The 15,095-nt window shown below is 37.4% G+C and overlaps 1 protein-coding gene across 1 annotated transcript; it reads left to right on the top strand.

The window, feature by feature from the left end:
- Positions 1–3,562: 3,562 nt before the first annotated feature.
- Positions 3,563–4,904, top strand: LOC141562403 (E3 ubiquitin-protein ligase TRIM58-like). Its single transcript, XM_074302445.1, has 2 exons — positions 3,563–4,666; positions 4,884–4,904. Exons 1-2 carry the CDS (start codon positions 3,563–3,565, stop codon positions 4,902–4,904), a joined length of 1,125 nt encoding a protein of 374 aa, XP_074158546.1.
- Positions 4,905–15,095: the final 10,191 nt, after the last annotated feature.

Here is a 15,095-nt window from a genome sequence, read left to right as displayed (position 1 = left end):
ATTAGAAGAAAAATGGGGAAATGAAATGAGATCATTGCAAGAAGGAATAGAAAAAATGAAAAAAGAATGCAATGAACAAAAAAATTTAATTGTCCAATTGCAAAAGGAAGTAAAAAAATAACTGAAGATAAGAATACTCTAATTTTTAGTGTATTTAGTGAACAAATGGAAGTGAATCACTCAAGACTTCAAGAATCAGTGAAACAAACAAAAAAAAAAAAATAGAAGAAAACATGAAATACTTCCTAGGAAAGTGATAAAATGATTGATTTATACTCAGTGTAGAGCATATAAGTAAGGACTGAGAACCACTTAGGACAAGCACACTAGAAGCTCTCAGAACCAAGGGGACAAATTCAAGTTAAACTTCAATTTCCTGGTGGCTGGCCTGGCCTCCTGCACTTTCCCCACTAAAAGCAAGGCCACACTGAAAGGCTCTTCAGAAAGCTGCCCAGCATCAGGCAAAGAGGAAATAAAAGATTTGGACTTTAACTCTTGGCTACTCTTCTGGTGATTACTGAACTGAAACAAAGGCTGCTGCCAGAGACCCCAAGAAAACTGAACCAAGAGAACCTTACAAAGGAAGCCTATAAAGCAATAAACATCCCTTAAATGACAGTATGGCTTCATTATCTGTATCTGAAAGTCAAACTAGCTACCAATCAGGGTTGCCTTACCATTGCCAAAGGCGGTCTTAAACACGTAATATGTATTGTTGTAATATAATTCCTAAGTTTCTAAACTTTTTCTTTGTCATTTGCTGGCCATGGTGTGTTACCTGAATTTTGATAAGCTCCCCGGGAAAAATCTCACTTGATTTCTCATGCCAACCTTTGTTTATTGAAATGGGGATAGTCCCTTTGACCATGAATCTAAGCTTTTTTTCATACCAGTTCTAGGACACCAACAAAACCTTCTTGTTGAAAATGTAGTCTTCAGTATTTCTGTTTATTGGGCTCTGAGAATGATAGAGAATGACTATTTGTCTAATATTTCATAAAGTAGAAGCTTGTGCCAGGTCCAGATGCAATGTTGAGATCGAACTCCAATGGGTAAGTGAATAAAGAATGAAAGGGGAACAATAAAACTCAGGGAGATTCATCAACTTCTCTGTCTTGTAGTCTGTTTCTATGCATTATTTAATCAGGCTTCTGATGGAGCACTCATGGAGCTTCATTGGGCTGAAGTTTTATTCTGAGCAATAAGCAGAGCCTGCAGGAACACAAATGTTGTCCTACTTGTGAGTTGGAATCAATAGAGCATCTGACCACGATGTTTGATACACCAAAGGGCTTTTAAAAACCAATTTTTATTCAGTTATGAAGGATGAAAACCAAATGAAAGCAATACTCAAGAGAGATTTCTTAGGTGCCAGATAGAATATAAAAGTGAGGATTCAGTCATCATGTTCCTCCTTCCCAAAATAGGAAAAACATAAGCCACACCTCAGGATTTAGTAATCCCAGGGGAAAGAAAGTTGAGTCAGAATATAAGTCATTAAGGTACACCCAATGCCTACTATATACCATCCATATAACCTTAGAAAACTCTCTTCTTTTTGAAAAAAGTCCCTTCATCCCTGCTCAGGGTAATTCTTTCTTCTCTTCGGGATTAATTGAAGGGGAGAGAGAGAAATTGGAGAGGTCAAGGTCTATAGGTATTTATTACTATATCACTAGCTAATTATATCACTCCCCTAACTGACTACCAGAATTTATCTATATGCTGGGAAGAGGAAGGTCAGAAGAAATGAGGCAGTCTAAGAATTCCAAAGACTAGAAAAGTAACTGTTGGTTAAGAAGTCAGGAAGTCATTTACTCATATGCAGATATTTTATGTGGGGGCTGATTAGAGTAAAAAAGGAAATGCCTGAGAAAGAGATCAGGGGCATGGCTAAAATCTCTTTCCAAGTGTAATCAAATAAATAAAGAATATTCTTCATGAACCCTTACTGCCCACAGAAGAATGGTTGAAAATGAACGATATCATCTTTTTTTTACTGTCAAAAAGGCTTGTGAAATGTTTAAATTTCCATAATATTGTTTATCCTATTGTTAAACCAGGAAACAGGACTATGCCTACTTGCAATTTAGAGACCTTTAAGTAAGAACGTAGACTATGCTGCCCAGAACCCTAGTTAGATCCAAAGATTGATGAAGGGAGATTTCTCACAATTGTATACCTCAAACAACCCATATATCTTATCTGAAACCTGAAACTTATGGATGAATCAGTTATTCTTTCCATATTCTTTGATTAAATATAGATCTTTGGGAGTAGGACACCTCTTCATATGAATTAAGGGAATTGCATTGCTTTCTCTCATCCTTACAACTTGGACAGGCCCTAATCTGTCCTTACATTAGAAATCTGATCACCTAATATTGAATTCTTTTCTTAATTAATTGATTTTGTTTGATTAATTGCTTTTAATTTATAAAAGTCTATCTTCTCTTGTTTTGGAGATTGAGGCTTAAGCTTGTTGCTTAAGAAATCGATATACTTAGAAGATCCAACCTTTGTTTGCATTAGTAATTTTATCTTTCAGGTGGCAGAACAGTCAATGTGATTAGATTTTCTTAAGATACTTTTAAATTTCTACAAGGATATATTTCTAGAAGATTTATTCAGCAATAAAGTCTCTTGGCATCTGGAAAACCAGATCTACTGGTATAAATGTGTCTGCAAATCTATCCTAAAAATAAGGCTGTAAGGATACTGTATGGCTGATTTGCCTAGATATATTTCAGAGTTAATTAGATCAAACTGGACAGTTTTGGGATGATGCTCAAAGACAGTCCCCTAGGGAAGAATTCCTATGAAGAAATGCTTTCCAGAAGCAGACAACTTCATGAAGTAGACAACTCTTTCCAAAAATTTGCACTTGGATATACTGATTAAGAACATTAAAGAACTGTTCTATTCTTTTCCTCTTGATTTTTGTTTGTATTTTGGCTTCCATTATATTGATTTGACAGTGTGTTTTAGCCATGGGCATCACACATGGGGATCACAGAGATGGCCCTAATCATGAACATGGGTTCCTTGCACTAAATGACCATGGAGGAGGATTTCTCATCTCACATTCTGTGATTCTCCATAACTGGACTGAAGGGAGAGATGCAGAGGATTCTTGGAGAGACTTGGAAGTGATTGGGTATGGCAGGGTAAAGGAGAGAAGGTACTTATGGATCCTTGTGTTTACATGGGGCTCTTGCACAAATCAGATTGTAAAATTCATTGATCTGAAGCTCCCTGTTTTCAGAGGCTTCTTCCTAAAAAATAGGGGAACCATCAGGATTTTGAAATCCATCCATACAAAGGAGTCAACTAAAAGTGTGAACTTTGAGGTCCTCAGGGCTCTGTCAACTGGGAAGAGTTAACAAGTAGAACTTCAGAATTCTGGGACAGGGGAATTCACACCTTGCCAGGGAGGCTCTAGAGGGGTGGGGCTAGCTGCTATAAAAGGAGAGCCTTCTTCTGCTCAGAAGCACTGCTTTGAATAGAAGTGAAGGCTCTTCATCTCAGCTGCTGCAGAACAGAAGCAAGTGGAGAGAGGAGAATGGCTGCTGCTGCTGTGGAAATGCTGCAGCAATTGCAGAACCAGATCACGTGTCCCATCTGTTGGAAGTACTTCTGTGAGCCAGTCACCATCGGGTGTGGGCACAGCTTTTGCCGAGCATGTCTCCCAAGCTCAGCAGCCACAGCTTTCTCTTGCCCTGAATGCAGGCAAGTGTCTCAGGTCAGAGAATTACCTTTATGTATCAATGGGCGCCTGCTAGAGCTGACTGAACTGGGGAAACAGCTCAGCTCCCAGCTGTTGCAGAGTGCTGAAGGACAGAGGCGCTGTGCCACTCACCAGCAAGTCTTGGAGTTCTTCTGTGAAGACGACCAGACGTTGCTCTGTGTCAGATGTTGCCAAACCCCAGAGCACGGGGCTCACAGGCACTGTCCTGTAGAAGAAGCTGCTCCCAATGTCAGGAAGAAGCTGCAGCACCTTCAAAGTTGCTTGGAGAAGCACTTTGAGGAAGCAAAGAAACTTCTTGCTAGTCCCGGACCTCTTGTGAACTGGCACAAGATGATTACAGAAGAATACTACAAAATGTACAACCTGCACTTATTCAAGGAATGCCCTTTTGCTAGGATTGAGGAAGAAGAAAGAAGTGAGAAGGACAGACTTTCCCAGCAAATGAGAACCCTTCAGGACCTCATGCTAGATCTCCAGGAAGCAGAGGGCCAAGCCAATGTGGATCTGCTCCGGGATGTCAAGCAGTTGCTGGAAAGGAGCGAGTCAGTGTTGTCCCAAAGGGCCAAGGCGCTCATCCCGGAGCTCAGAGTGTGTCCCGTCCCTGGCATGATAGAGATGCTCAACCGCTTCAGAGTGCACATCAGGTTGGATCCTGCATCAGCCAGTCCTTGCCTGATTGTGGCTGAGGATCTATGGAGTGTAAGAGCTGGAGAAGGCTGGCCGGTGGACACCCACCCTGATGATGACGGGCATCTTCACATGGTCCTTGCTGAGCAGGCCTTCAGCTCAGGGAGACGATACTGGGAGGTGGATGTGACAGGATTACCTCAGTGGATGCTGGGGATCCACACCCCCTGCTTGAAGAGACAAAGTGGTGGCAGCAAGACCCATTGTCCCTCTGTGTTCTTTCTGAGATGTGTCAGGAAGGAAGAGGATTACTTTTTGCAATCCTACCCTGGATCGCTAGACCACAGACTGAAAAGCCCTATTCCCAGGGTAGGACTCTACCTAGAATACCGTACTGGCATTCTGGCCTTTTACAATGTTCTGCAGAGTTCTCTTATTTATCAGTTACCTGATATTTCCTTTGTAGCCCCTGTTAGACCCATGTTTTCTCCTGGCCCCCCACTTCCAGGAACAAAGCCTGCTCCCATGACTCTCTGTGCACTGGATTCTCATCTTTGTTCTTGCTGCTATTCGTCTCTCTGAGCATTCCAACAAGGAGGAATTCTCAGCCCACCACTAGGCTCCCCGGCTGGTGTTTTTCCATTTCCAAACTTCCCCTGCAAGACAAGGAGCATCACCAACTTGTAGATGGCTTGCCTTTCACCCTGCAAGCTGAAGAGGACTCTTCCCAAGTATGTTGTGCCTTCTGATTGTCAGTGGATTCTGCTTATGAAATTTCAAAACATAGCAATTCTTTTTCAGCAGTTAAAAAAAAATAACAACACACATGAGGACTGTGGCTTTCATAGTCTTCCTAGAATTTCTCAAAGTTCTTCAAAAGCCATGGATTTCAAGCTATTTCACTCCTATGTCACTTGAATTACTGTTAACTTATCTTTTACTCCATTCAATAAAAATGTGAAATGAATTTTAGCTTTTGGTGTGCTTCTTTGTATCTTTCTTGTTGTGCATTTCTTTCCTTTGTGTCAAGCTCTTTGTTTCCTCATTTGGGGTTTTCTTGGCAAAGTTGTTTGTTACAATGAATTTAACTTTGCTAAAATTATCTTTATCTCTTCAAGGAATCTAAAGAATTTTAAGGAATCTTGGTTTCTCTCTGCTCCTTGGCTCTGTCCCTTCCATTAATTGTTTTTTAATTGACCTCATACATTATAAAAATTCAACTCATATTACTGTTGCCACCCTAAAGAACTTTGGGGTCTGATGGACTGCAGAAAACTAACGTGAGAAGGAAATCAGTGCCAATATGGATTACTTCAGTAATTACGGAAAAAAAAAACAAAAAAAAAAAAACCAAAGTCCTTCTTTAATGTCAGCAATGCCAGTAAATCTTGCTCACAAATTACGATTTGTAGAAGAATTTCATAAGTTCTACTGTCAAACTGGAAAGTGTTGTTTTCTACCTTCGTCCATTTGACTGGATATCTTATGGATCAGAATAAAAATTAGAATTTAAAATTTTATTCCCGTTCAAATGACAGGCTGTTGATGAATAGGTGTTTTCGACCAAAATAAAGACTAAAACAAAAAACATCAAAGAATAAGGTAAAAAAAAAAATCAGTTACACAAACATATTGGGCGTAATTTTTTATTTGGGGCAAGAACCTGAAATCAAAAGGGGTATGTATCATTTAGAGAATGACTATGCACATTATGGTCTCAAGATGCAATAGAATGCACTTGAAATATAGAAACAAAATGATGAAAAGAAGAGTTGCAGCAAATCATGAGAAGTCTTCCCATTTGGGCACCTGTATAAGTTAAGAAATATGCATCACTTTTTGAATCTTCTGTACTTTCATTGCTTCTCTGACTCCTAGAGATCAGTCCTCTATAAGGCAAAAGTAAAAAGGGAAGTATAGGTAGAAGAGGGATATAGGGAAGTGGTCTCTTCATAAAAGTTAAGCAATATGGTGATGTCATATTTTGGTGAATTAAATTACAACAAATGCAAATTTTTCTGCAGGACAAGACATTTTTATAATTTTATAACAGTCATGTGTAAACTATTAGTAAGATGGGTGACATAAGTAGGCAAAATTTTCCAGTATGTAAAGGGCTGAAACTCTTGAGTCAATGCACTGAGGTTGGACTATCAACCACCTGAGGCTAATTACTAAGTGGACAATACTCTATAAGAATATGCTTGCAAAATGGCCCTTCCCACTATCCTGTGCTGGCCCAATTGTTCAGTGTATACAGAGAATTGTGGGAGGGATTAGGAGGTACAGTGGCACTAGCCAGACTCATCCTGGGCAGCAGACTAGGAGGTGAGGTCTCTGAGATCCTACTGGGCCATTCCCTTCACTTCTACTTCTAAAGACCAAGAATAAAGACTTTTCTTATCCTGACTCCAGCTGATTCTAAGGTATCCAGGGTGATAAAGTGGTCTCCACATTAGCATGAACAGTTTATTACTTAGTCTAGCAGTAACAAAACACTGGGTCTTTGACTTCTATCCCTCAATGCATAGAGACATTCAGGGCCAACAGGGCTTTCTAAACTTCTAAACTTTCCTTTCATCTGCCATTACAGTATTAGGACCTATTTTATCAAAGATAAGACAATGCTGATTGGTAGATTGGCAGATAGTGTGACATTAAAGTTCAGATGATCAAGTCACCCTCTGCGAGTAATGGAATGTTCATTGCTAGCTGGGCTTCAACTGCCTCTAATAAATCTTCCCTGGAAAACATAACCACTCCAAACTCTTGTTTGGTCTTTTCCTTGGAGATCAAGCCACAACCAAATTTCAAAAGGAGAAGCAAGGGTAGTAGAGTTGTCCCCTGGGGAGAGCCCAGAACAAGCTAGATTTGTTTTTTTACTAACTAGTAAACAAAAGCAAGGGTACCCACTTTGAACTGATTAATAAATAGATACTTTGAGGAACTAGACAGGAGAAGTATCCTTTTGAGCTTGGCTAAGAGATGGGGTTTTGGCAAAATAGGGAAGAAAGATGGATTAAAAAGTAATATTAATTATCAAATGATAGAACTCAGTATTAATTGTCTTGAAGATATAAACATTACTCCACATTTCTATTACTCTACACTGGAAAAGAAGGTGGAAGTATCTTTTTACAACTCTTTCTTGTATCCAATTTTAGGTTATTGTAAATTAAGCTCATATTTAAATACAAAATATTCTGATTAGTATTTAAGTTCTTCACAACCTGGTCTCTTTCTGTCTTTTTAGTTTTTGTGTTTTTACTTATTTTACATTACTCCCTTCCATGAAGCTCCATTCCAGTGAATCTGTCCTGCTTGCTCTTTTCCATAAACAAAAACACATTTTTCCTCTTTGGACAGACTTAACCTTTGGAATAGACATTTCTGGTTTCATGCAAGAAGAAGCTTAGACACTTGAAGTACAAGAGGGGAAAGTTCTTTCCTCTTTTACCATTTGTTATGTTTAGTGGAATAAATGAGTGTAAGATGAAAGGAAAGTTAAGGGACTCTGGCACAGTCAGGCAGTGTTTGAGATGTGACATGAATCTAGGTGTTCTTGAAGCAAAAGCCATATCTCCATATGTGCCATCACACTTTATCTCTCCTTATGTATAATTCTTAAAAAAAAAAAAAAAAAACTCTCCATGAATGCTCATCAGCAGAATACTAAGTGTTTTCCTTTTCTAGAGTCCCCTCCTCTCTGAAGTTCATCTTCTAATTGGAGCAGTTGAAAATGCTAGATTTTTAGAATGTCCTCTCCCTTATATTTGAGAAGACTCCACTATCATCTTTAGTCCTGTCAGCTGATCCTTCTCACTTTCTTACAAGGCCTAAGCAAGTAGTTTCTGAGTTTGAAAAACCAAACTCTTTTTAATGTAGCTTAAATCTCACTTTCTCCAGTCAATCACTTTAGAATTTAGAATGATTTGCAATGTGGCAAAGAGTGAGTTCTAATTCCCAAATCTTGAGTTTTCAGATTTAACAAAAACAAGATGACTTTCTTTCATTGCTGCTATAAAGTGTATGTCTGCTCTCTTCCACTGATCTAATTTTCTTTAAACAAATCTGATAATTAGATCCAAATGATAAAATTTGAAGCCTATTACTGCTAAACCTCCTTTTATTTTTTTTTTTTCATTAATAAGATTTTATGCAATGAATGAAGGAGAAAGCAATTAATGTTGGAGAACATGTGGGACAAGAATTCACTATTGGTAGAACTGTGAAGTAACCAACAATTTGAAATTTTGCTCAGAATTCTAAACCAGGAATAACACTAATGCCTCTGTTGATTAAATGAAAAGATGGTAAGAGAAAAAAGGAAAAGTATCTATATGATCTGAAATGCTTTTATCAGTTCTTTTTGGCAGCACAGGACTGGAAATTGCGGAAAAGTTCATCATTTGGGGAATAGCTGAACGAACAGGTTGTAATGTGTGATTGTGATTCAATACTGCTACGATAAAACAAATGATAAGCTCAATGATCTCAGCAAAACATACAAAGAAATAAAGATGCATGAAATGAGGAGAACCAAAAGGACACTGTATACAGTAACAAAATATGGTTTTAAGAAAACATTTACTGACTTTTTGACTATGATAAATTCCCAATTTAACTGCAAAGGATATATAGAGGAATATGTCATCTGCACATAAAGAACTGATAAATAGAATCATGAGAATGGTGTATGTATACACATTCATGGAAACACACACACACACACACACACGCACACCCCAAAAACATATTTGTTCCAAATGTTAGCCATCTCTAGAGTGGGAGAGTGGAAAGAAGAAAAAAGTGAAGGAAAACAAAACAAAACAAAACAAAACAATTACCAGATAACTTTATTATACGTTTTAAAGAATTTTTATGTAAATCCTTCCCTTTCCCCGCTATGTTCAGAATAAAATTTTTTTTTTAAATACAGTGTGCAAAATTAGCAGATCAGTAAACTCAAACTACATTCTATGTTGTGCCTCCTTATTCTCTATGGATTCTGTCTATGAAATTTCACAATATATCCATTCTTTTTCAGCAGTTAAAAAAATTAACAACACATATGAAGACTATGACTTTTATAGTCTTCCCAGAATTTGTCAAAGTCCTTTGAAAGCCATAGTTTTCAAGCTTTTCCACTCCTGTGCCACTCGAATTACTGTTAACTCTGCTTTTGCCCCATTCAATAAAAATGTGAAATGAATTCTAGCTTTTGCTGTGCTTATTTGTATGTTTCTTGTTGTTCATTTCTTTCCTTTGTGTCAAGGTTTTTGTTTCCTCATTTGGGGTTTTCTTGGCACAGTTATTTGTTACAATGAATTTAACTTTACTAAAAGTATCTTCATCTCTTCAAGGAATCTAAGAAACAGCATCCTGGTTTCTCTCTGCCCCTTGGCTCTGTCCCTTCCACTAATTGTTTTTTAATCGGCCTCATACATTATAAAAATTCAAGTCATATTATTGTTGCCACCCTAAAGAACTTTGGGGTCTGATGGACTCCAGAAAACTGATGTGAGAAGGAAATGAGTGCCAATATGGATTACTTTACTAATTCCAGAAAAGGAAATTCCTTTTTTACTGTTAGAAATCCCAGTAAATCTTGCTCACAAATAACAAATTGTTGAAGAATTTCTTAGTCCAGAAGTCCTAGTGTCATGCTGGAAAGAAATGGCTTCTATCTTGGTCCACTTAACTGGATACCTTATGGATCTGAATAAAAATTAGAATTTAAAATTTTATTCAGGTTCAAATGACAGACAGTTGGTTATCGACCAAAATAAAGACTAAAACGAAAAACATCAAAGAATAAGGAAAAGAAATCACTTACACAAACATGTTGGGAGTAATTTTTTATTTGGGGCAAAAAGCTGGAAATCAAAGGGGGTATGTATCATTTAGAGAATGACTATGCATATTATAGTCTCAAGATGCAATAGAATGCACTTGAAATATAGAAATAAAATGATGAAAAGAAGAGTTTCAGCAACTAATGGGAAGTCTTCCCATTTGGCCATCTGTATAAGATAATATATATAGAATTTAGTCTCCCCTCCCCCCCATAGGAGTTTATAATAAAATAGTAAAATATGGCTAACAGCTATATGAATTTGACAATATCAGATATATTGCTTTATTAAATACTTCTCTGAAGCTCATGCTGTGTATAACTATATAATTTTCATTGTTTTCAAATATTTATTACATTTACTCATATTATTTTGACATCTATTTAAAAAGAATTATTGCTATGTCCTATACTGATTTTTATGATGAACTTTGCTCATCACTTTGTTTTTCAATCTTCTTTATTTTCTTTGCTTCTCAGAGTGTTAGAGATCAGTCCTTTGTAAGGCAAGATGAAAAGGATGAGATGTAGGTAGAGGTTGGGTGTAAGAGTGTCACCAATTTAACAAAGTTAAGCAGTATAGTGCTTCAGATTGTGGTGAATAGAATTACAAGCAAGGCACATTTTTCTCCAGGGCAAGATATCATTTTACTAACAGACATTTGTAAACTGTTAAGATGGTTGACACTGGCAGGCAAAATCCAGGAAGCAGAACGTGGCCAAATGTTATTGGGACTTTCACTTCTTTCTCTCAATGAACAGAGACACTGAATGAGGACCAACAGGACTTTCTAAACTTAGATGTGTCTTCCTTCTCATTGACCTGACAGTAGATTATTAGGACTTCCTTTGGAAAAGGTAAGACAGTTCTAAGTGGTAGATTGACAAGTAGATAAGGTACTGATTATCAAGCCACTCTCTGGCAATTAAGCAATGGTCAGTGTTTGACTGTTTTCATCTAGCTAGAAATTAAAACCCCTCCAGACCCCTGATTGTTCTTTCCTTTGGAGATCCAAGTCACAAATAAATTTTAAATGAAGCATCAATGACAGTAGAATTGTTCCATGGGGAGAGACCAGTTCCAGCTAGTTCTTCAGAAGTAAACAAAAGTAGGGGTACTGATTTGACACTTATAAGGAGACCATCTAGGGGCTAGGACTTTCGAGTTTGTTCAAGATTGCTTTTTGGCAAATTAGATGGATTAATTATCAAATTATAGCACATTCTTAATTTGCTTCAACATATTACAAGTAGTATTTCACATTTGTATTTCTCCACTTTGGAAAAGAAGGTAGAGGAAGAAATTTCTTTCTATCTATTCTGTGTATCTAATTTTGGTATTGTAAATCAAAGTAATTTAAATAGAAGGTATTCTTGATATTTAAAACTCCTCACAATCTGGTATCTTTGTCCTTCAAGCTTTTGTATTTGTGGGATTTTTTGGAGAGGTATATTATTCCCCTCCAAGAACTTACATTCCAATAATACTGTCTGGATTGCTTTTTCCAAAAAGAAATAGGAATTTTGTATCTTTGCACAGACCTGACCTCTGGAGTGGGTGTTCTTCCTAAATTTTACATTCTAGATAAAATCCCTGGCTTCAAGTAAGATGAATCTTAAGCACTTCAAGGACAAGAGTGGACTTGTTTCTTCCTTTAACCATTTGTTATCTTTGGCACAATAAGTTACTTATAAGATGAAGGGAAAGTTAAGGGATTCCAGCACAATCAGGAAATATCTGAAGGACAACATGAATCTAGGTCTCCCTGAGGTAGAAGGTACCTTTCCATATGTGCCATCACACTTTGCCTGTCCTTAAGTCTAATGGAAATTTCTAAAAAGAGAACTTTCTCATGAATGCTCATAAGCAGAATACAAAGTATTTTCCTTCTCCAGAGCTCCTTTCATCTGAATTTCTTCTTCCAATAGGAGCAGTTGATAATGCTAGATTCTTGCAATGTCCCCTACCCTATATTTGAGAAGACCCAACTACTCTCTTTAGTGTTGTCACCTGATCTTTCTCACCCTCCCCCTACAAGGCCTAAGCAAGTGGATTCTGGGTATGGAAGACCAAACCCTTTCAATGTAGTTTCAAACTCACCTTCTCCAGTCAGTCATTTTGAAGCTTAGAAAAATTTACAATGTGGCAAAGAATGATTTCTCATCCCCCAAAATTTAAGTGTTTAGGCTTATCAAATACAAGATTTTCATAATTGCTGCCGGTACATTGAATGTCCCCTCTCTTCCATTGATCTCCAGTTGTCCTAATCTTTCTCTGGCTACTGAATCCAAATGGATGTAGAGAAAGCGAGGCAGGTGCCCTTGCACAGTCCTCCCTCACTTAAATCCAATTCATTTGCATATGATCCCTGATGTTGTAGTCCTCTTGGAGAATGAAGGATAAACACTTTCCTTTGTGAGTAAAACTCCCCCACAGACTGGAATTAGCTGGAGAACTCCCTCCCTTTTTCTCTTCTTTTACCTCCCTCTTTTCCTCCTTCCTTCCCTTTCTTTGTCCCTCTCTTCTTCCCTTCTTCTGAGAAAATACTAAATTTTCTGGTTATCCACAGAAGGAATGCTATGGAATTCAAGTAAGGTCTTCCTCTCACTAAGGATGTTGAAATCTTTTCTTTTGGAGTGATACTTTTTCCTTTTTATAGGATATAAACTGTCAGAGAGATGCTATGTCTACAATTTGTCTGAAGAGGAAAAAAAAAAAAAAAAAAAAGGGCTGTCATAATTTTCCCTGGCATCTCAGAGAAGAAATACCTCATCTATATATTTGGAAGTGTTCAAGCTGAAAACATCATATTAAAAGGATTCTTAGTCCCAGGATAAAGTGTTTGAAGAAATCTATGTCAGAATTATCATCACTTTTAGAGTTGCTATTGTTGGGGATGTGCAGGCTTTTGATGAGACAAGGCGAGGGTGAAGTAAAATAATTTATTAAATTATAAGTAAAATTAGAAGTTTAAGTTTATTATAAATCATCAAGAGATCTCAAATGGAGCAGAACTCTTTGATGGAATTAGAGTTCTGCCCGTTCTGCCCATCCGCCCATTCTTCCCACCCTCAAGTATAAGATTTGAGACAATACAGAGCTATTGAATAGGCTTCAGTAAGGCTTTAGAAAGTTTGATTAGTGATAGTTCAAATTGTTTAGAACTTACTTAACGTGAATTCAGTTCTATTGAAAGTTAAGTAGGGGTACTTAGCATTAGTTCAGCTCTATAGAAAACTTGGTTGGTGTCAGCTGAACTCTATAGAAAGGTAAATTAGTGGTACTTAACAGAGGTGGGGTTGGGCTGGCTTCTAGGTCACAGTTATGTGGGAAGTTATTTTTGGGGGGTCTCCAGCCTCAGTTTCCCTTGTCAGATTCCCATCACTATGAAGAGGGATGAATCATCTAGCAAACTTTTTCCTCCAGCAAAAAGGCAGTATGAGTAAAAACCTTTTGCACAGAAGTTGAGGTAATTCTAAATAATGTTGAATCATTGAATAAATTCTTGTCAAATGTTCATGTGTATTGCTTTCATATTTGGTCAATCATTTGATTCAATTGCTTTCAATGGGAGGAAACTCTTGAGTCCTTTTCCTTTCTATACTCCTAAAGCACACTGAAGCCCCTCCTACCTTAAAGGTGTGAATTCTTCTGGCCTTCCCTTGACCCTGAGGCTTGTTCATACCTTGGGACTGTTCAATAAGAGATTCCAATCCAAACACTTAGTTAACAGAACAAAAGGAAAGGATTCTTTACATTGCTTATTTGGCCATCTTCCCTTACAAAGATAAAAATACCATCTTCTGACTGGAAAGATATTTTAGTCCATAAATGAATACTCTCCAAATAAAATTAGGAATAATGATTAAAATAATCTAGTTTCTAAGAAGAAAATGAGAAGTATGTGAGATTAAAAGGAGTAAAAATTTTCCTTGACTCTTTCAAATGCTTTTTTTGCATCAGGATTCTTTTTAAAACAATAACGTTTATTACTAGCCTAAATATTTTCATCTAATTCAATTCTGAAATAAAGTATGAGGTACTTTCCTTTTTCCTTTATTCAGAAAGACATTTTAATCAGCAAAGGATGAAAGAGAGAAAAGTAGTAGTAGTACTTCTGTAGAACTAATTAACATATACACCATACACTTTTTGTATTTATACTACTCATCCCCTTCCTCTCCAAAGAAGGAGAGGAAAAAAATCATTTCCCTATCTCTTCTTTGGGGCCAAGGTTTGTAATGCTGGAGAAACTGAGGCAAGATAGAGATTAGAGAGTTTTTTAAAATATTTTATTAATTGGAGAGTTTAATTGACTGGACAGGAATCTCGTCTTAAAGTATCCAGTAATGAATAGGGAAATGTTAAACACTTTTATAGCTCTTCAGACAAAGGGAAGGAAAAAGAGCGGGAAAATCAGGATGGGGGGAAGTTATAAATGTTTACTAAAAGCCAGAGTCAGGATGTTTGAATAATAGAAGTAAAGATGTCAGTGAAGTATCCCAGATAGTCTTATCTTTTGGAATATTTTAGAGGGGCAGTGTCATAAATTCTTGGGGGCAGAAGGAGCTAGGAGTCAGGAAGTCTGATCTGCTCCTCATCTCCCACTGACAATTTATAACCTTAGAGCAAATGGTCCTCAGTCTTAATGAACCAGGGGGGGTTTATGACTTAGGGACTGGGGCAGAACAGTTAAGGAAACTGAGATAGAACAATTCAGGGAAACTCAGTCGGGACAATGAGGGAAACTAGTGCAGGGAAACTGAGGTAGAACAGCTCAAGGAGACTGTGGCACAACAGGTTAACCATTATATTTCTCCTGTCTTCACTTTATCCTGTGGGTTTTTCTAATAGTATATCAATAT

This window comes from Sminthopsis crassicaudata, chromosome 3 (assembly GCF_048593235.1).
Source record: "Sminthopsis crassicaudata isolate SCR6 chromosome 3, ASM4859323v1, whole genome shotgun sequence".
Taxonomy (NCBI): Eukaryota; Metazoa; Chordata; class Mammalia; order Dasyuromorphia; family Dasyuridae; genus Sminthopsis; species Sminthopsis crassicaudata.
This window is presented reverse-complemented; position numbering and strand designations above follow the sequence as displayed.